Source organism: Haliotis rufescens, unplaced genomic scaffold (assembly GCF_023055435.1).
Source record: "Haliotis rufescens isolate VD_foot unplaced genomic scaffold, xgHalRufe1.0.p SCAF_328, whole genome shotgun sequence".
Classification (NCBI taxonomy): Eukaryota; Metazoa; Mollusca; class Gastropoda; order Lepetellida; family Haliotidae; genus Haliotis; species Haliotis rufescens.
In genome coordinates, this window is record NW_025964033.1 from 4,227 (window position 1) to 9,896 (window position 5,670).

At 40.8% G+C, this 5,670-nt stretch overlaps 1 protein-coding gene across 1 annotated transcript; it reads right to left on the reverse strand.

The window, feature by feature from the left end:
- Nucleotides 1-336: 336 nt before the first annotated feature.
- LOC124126293 (fibrinogen-like protein A) lies at nt 337-4,812 on the reverse strand. The gene is made up of 5 exons (XM_048380750.1): nt 4,591-4,812; nt 3,558-3,682; nt 3,313-3,409; nt 1,592-1,756; nt 337-1,049 (listed from the first exon to the last, which is right to left on the reverse strand). The coding sequence occupies exons 1-5, from the start codon at nt 4,757-4,759 to the stop codon at nt 835-837; spliced, it is 771 nt and encodes a 256-aa protein (XP_048236707.1). The 5' UTR covers nt 4,760-4,812; the 3' UTR covers nt 337-834.
- Nucleotides 4,813-5,670: the final 858 nt, after the last annotated feature.

Sequence of the window (5,670 nt, forward strand, 5' to 3'; positions counted from 1 at the left end):
GATGCACAATGCACAATGCACAACACGTCACGACAACTTAGGAAAATTAAGATTCTCTTGAGCATCATTCAAATGCCGTGACCAATTACAATCGCTGTATGACGCAAACGTTGTGGTAGAAGTTTGACTAAACGCACCAAACAATGCTATTATTGACAATAGTTGTGTGATATAATGTCAAGCGGCCCGTGAAGATCCGGGATAGAACAGGTCTTCAGCAACCCATTGACTGCCTTCTTGTATGTTGCAATGCCCACTGTAAATACCTACCTTACTCACACGTTGATGCAAGTTTCCTCTTTGAGCTACGGCGCAAGTGTTCAACAGAATATAAGATAAAGGAAATGGGTTTATTCAGTTGGGAGGAATTGTTGCCTACGTTTAAAATAAAAATCACTTCTTATCTTAATCCCGTTTCTTAGAACACATTAGTGGACTAAATAAACCGTGTTTTCTCTTACTGTGTAAGTCTACAAAATCATAATGTAAGTGTTCGTCCTTTCAATCGTGCCTTTATCGAAATGTGTCAGCAGTCTAAACAACACACGGTTCTTGTATAAAGTAATACAATGTGCGAGTTCAGCTTTTAGATCTTACTTCAAACACGGAACTAGAAACTAGTACCTCTACAGGATCGTGCACCACTTGGGCCTAAAAATTAGTAACTGGTATGACAAACACAAAACATGACATTATCAGTTCCTTTGAGAGTGTGAGAGTGATTGACAAATTACGATTTGCTACTTAACTACAAGATATATATTCACGCTAATTATACAAATGGATAGGTTTGTGTTTTACATTTCGGAAATAACGAAACCAAACAATCATGAATTAGTTGAGAGGTCTGATTTTCATGGATGAAGATGTTACACCTGACAAACCATCCCAGCGAAGTGTTTTGTTGTAGAACCGATTGAGTTCTGAGTGGGTGCAGCTCTTGTACCACCACGCCCCTCCACGACTAACAGCACAGTTCCCGGAGTCGGCATCCAGATCCAGGTTCTTGGCACTGAATCTGCTGTTGTTATTATACAACATCCAGTCTCCTGAAAATGAACGGAGACCAATGAATTTCGTTGTATTACTGTATCTTTTAGTTGATAATCTACTCTTATTAATTTACGGGTTTTGGAGTATGAAAGATTGTGGACAGTTTCATGTGCTTCATGGTGTGTAAGGGTTCATACCTTCCAAAGAGATATAGACATTTCATTTATCATATACTTGCTAATGTTAGTGATGCGATAAATCAATCCAATACATATGCAAATGATGTCATCAAGCAGGATACACTGTATTCATAGATGCAATGCCTCCCAATCTAATGCTTGGATAAGATTTGATATGTCAATTTCAAAATGACAAAATAAAGGCGAAGTTTTCGTTAACAGCAGAAATGAGGAATGATGTGGTATCGGTTGAGTCTCATAGTTTCATGACGGAAATGTTTACTTTCCTGTACTTAAACCACTTCAATAAGACAAATTAACTTGTGTATATTTAAAGAGATTGCATAACTTTCTAACACCCATAAAACTGACTTTCAATTTAAAATCAAACTGTTGCTTAAAATATTTAGCGTTCTTACCAGCCGTCCCTGAGTAGTTCCCCACGAACAGAGTGTAGAACTCAGACATGCTGCCCAGATGGAAGCTGTTGTACTCGGCATAGAAGTGACTTCCCGATTTGCTCTCCAGGTCGATCCGCAGCTCATAGGTTTTCTGCTTCGTCAGTCTGTGTATCTTCTCATTTCCTGAAATATGACTCGACTGTACTTTCTACCGTAGGCCTTGAGACTCCAGTCATACATTATATTAATTTAAAACTAAACAATCACGCAATTACGATGGATGGATTGGGTGAATGATTACAGATTAGCACTGTGTGTAGCAATATTGGGAAAAACGCACCCAGTGCATTAACAAAAGGGCCATGGGGCTGTACCCATTGAATGTGCAGCAGCACTATGAACGGTATTAAAGTGCAGGGTTTATAATTGCCTGACATCCGCGTCAATCGAACAGTGGCAGTTCAACAACATGCCAAGATTAACAGAAGGGTTAAGAAACACCATTGGCTACTTGCAGGCAGGGGAATCCCGAGCAGCTGTAGCCACGGTTTTAGTATCCACCCCGACCCAGATCACTACATCCGACTGCGCCACCTACGTGAAAGGACAACCACAGCCACCTCAACCGCATCCCAAATACCCGGACTGCGCAGTTTCGCCGACCAGAGTGTACAAAACCGTTCAAAAGCAGCAGGTGTACGAGCAAGACGTCTCATATTGAATCGACAACATGTTCAACAACGACTGCATTGGTGTCGTCCACACAGGGTATGGCCTCACCTGCGATGGAGAGATGTCTGATTCAGAAACGAATCAAGATTTCTCCTCTTAGCGAGGGGATGGAAGAGCACGGATCTACAGACGTCGGTGAGAACGTTATGCCGGAAACTGCGTACAGAAAGTGGACAGGTTTGGTTGGGGTAGAGTTATGATGTGGATGACTTTCTCTCATCATGGCAGGACAAATTGGGTCCATAGCCAGAGCACTCTTGTGGCTCAAGGATTCATCAACGAAATTCTCCAACCACACGTCCTCCCAAATACAGCCTACGGCAACGGTGTATTCCAGCAGGACAACGCTCAACCGCATACAGCACGGATCACAAGAGCCTCTCTACACAACAACAAAGTTGATGTTTTTCACTGGTACTCCAGATCACCGGATTTGAACCCGATAAGGCATCTGTGGGATGAATTTGATAGACGGCTACGCCGACGGCTCAACCACACCAACAGACGTTGCAGCAGTTGGCATTTGCGTTGAAGGCCGAGTGGGCTACCATTCTCCAGGATGTGACTCGCAAATTCGTCTCTACCTGGACAGGAGATATCCCAGGCCGCTATCGATTCAAACGGCAGACATACGCTTTATTGATGGTAGCTGACCTTCGCATGGGACGTTTTTTTATGTACTTATAACTGAGATGACTACAATCACCATCACTAATTGTTCTCTCCACAACATTTTGTTCCATGCGGTTCCTCGTATAAATGTATTTTCCTACCCCACATGTACACATACACACACACACTGCACACAAAACACACGTGCACATACCCCTTGCTTTATGGCTATAATAATGCTATTACTCACTCACTCACTCACACACAGAGCTGGAGATAGGAACATATTAGGTCGTTATCTCACACACACACACACACAAACGCAGACACATATGGGGATGACGTCACAGATACGCTAAATATTTTTTTCAGGACGAATTGCAGTTTGTACTCACCAAGCCAAAATTCTCTTGTGAGGTTTCCAAATCCATCCATGTATTCAAACCAGGTTCGATAGAAATCTTCTGATCCATCCTGTCGCCTTTGAAAAACCTGTACATTGAAATTTCAGTGTCAGATTGTCAAAATCTAGAGAAATATGTTAATAAACGATGTTACTCAATTTGACAAATAAAAAGAACACCAATAGCAAACACAATGAAGGGAGAAAGTCATGCTGCAAATAGTGTCTCCAACTCACCAGCCATCCTCCACCGTGTTGGGTCATGTCACAGTAGGCCAGAAATGACCCCTTCCCATCTGTCGGCTTGATCCGGTAAATTCCGTCTTCAGCTTCGGGAAACTCGTTCAGGATGCTCCTGCAATCTATTAAACATGAATTTTGCATGAACAAGGAAAATGGTCAATTCTGATTGGTCACTCAGAGGTTTCAAATCATTATATCAAACTCTGACTGAAACAGTTGATTATGACTGCAGCATCAACGCGGAAGGTCATATTAAAAAAACCAACTTCTTTCTCAGTCATAGTAGGTAGGCATACAAACATATCAATATGTAGTTACAGGTTACAAAATCAGTCGTGGTTACTATGTGTTGGGAAAGAAAACGAAGGAAATCAACAAAGAAAGTGTATTTCATGTTTCAGGGACAACAGAGAGCTTGAACTTTTCGCCTTGTTGTAGCTGACTAACGTCATGCTTTTTGCGTCACAACGAGCGTTATGATTTCAAAAGTGGGGCTTGTGGTGAAGTAGATTTTGTTGACTAATAAACTAGTTGTGCTAAATAAATTATACTGATGTTAAAATCAAATTTCGAGCAGAACAAAGCACACTTTATTGTTATTTTCTGTGTTTCTGTTATTGCAGACAACAACTTTACTCAATTCTGTCAACAAAGTATTCGCGCTTGAACCTTCGTAGAAAGGATACACACGTACTAGGTTACTGTAGATGATGTTGATGGAATTTTGTAACCGAACCCACGGTTACTTTTATCTCCTAAACATGATACACGTCAGTACCAATACCACAGCCATGTCACTAGGACTAGACCAGCCTTTACGTGGTCAGTGCTGTAAAGATGTTTGCAAACCCACTTAAGATAAGCTCTTCAGTACTCAAAGATGGGACACATTCGATGTGAGTAAAATAGGTCTGGATCAGATCAAGCACTTGTTGATAAGCTGGAACACAGAGTAATCGGAAGACAAAACTAACATGGTACGAATGCCGTGTGTGGGATGGCAAAGTGACGGCTGCTAGTTACTCACCACTGCGCATGTCCGTGTTCCCACAGGTTTCATCCCTGGAAGCCAGAAAGTTGTCCATGGATGACTTAAAGGTGTCGTAGTTGTCCAGAACCTGACAGTAGTCACCGGATATGTTAGCATATCCACAAGCACACAACAATGCTACACAGAGACAAAGTCGGAACACCATGCTGTTGACACAGACTGTATGTCATCCGAGTGAATGTATGCTTGACTGTGGGGTACTTTATTTTTATAGGCAGACTTTACTGTCAATCAAAATACTCTGCACATGTAATATGAATATGAGTCACGTGACTGTGACCATTTGTATATTTATATGCTGCATTGGTACTTGTACATTGAACGTACAAACAATACCGAATGAATTAAGTTTCAGCTGTGACTGAAGTAGGCCATTAGCCCGGTCCTCTCTAGCATCCTTCTCATCCCAATGCACGCACTTGTCTATCAATTGTCTGACACTTATCTACACATTGTCTACCACTTGGTTAACAATTGTATAATCATTGTCCAACATTTAACAAAATGAAATCGCGTTTAAAGGTCAGATGTCCTCATTTACAAGTCTTCATTTAAGTAATGTCTGAACATTGTGATAGGGAATAACTATCCTATCTCATCTACACAAGTACATCGAATGTCTGTTTGTTTATCCCGATTTTATGAGTGTGCTCATGTGTGTGTGAATACGTGTATATGTACTCAGTGAATTGGATAACATATATATACTATTGCTCTATGACAGATGAATAACAGTGATTTAAGCTTATTGTAGAAGCAGTTGTTGTGGATGCTAAGTGGACATTTGACCGACGGCACAAACCAATCCAGTATTCCAGATAATCTTACCAATATCACAGTCATGTATTATTCCATTTCTTGCGTTTTGGTCATCGTGTCAGATCTGATGAATCTTTGTGTAGAAAAATCATTTGCTTTATATATAACAAGTATTTAAAGATCAAATATATCCTAGGATAATAAAAACACGTTGGGTAAAATGAAAGTATTCTTTCTAACTTCTAAATATATTACAGAAGCAACTTGACATAGTCAGCGATAGAAGCAGGACAAAGG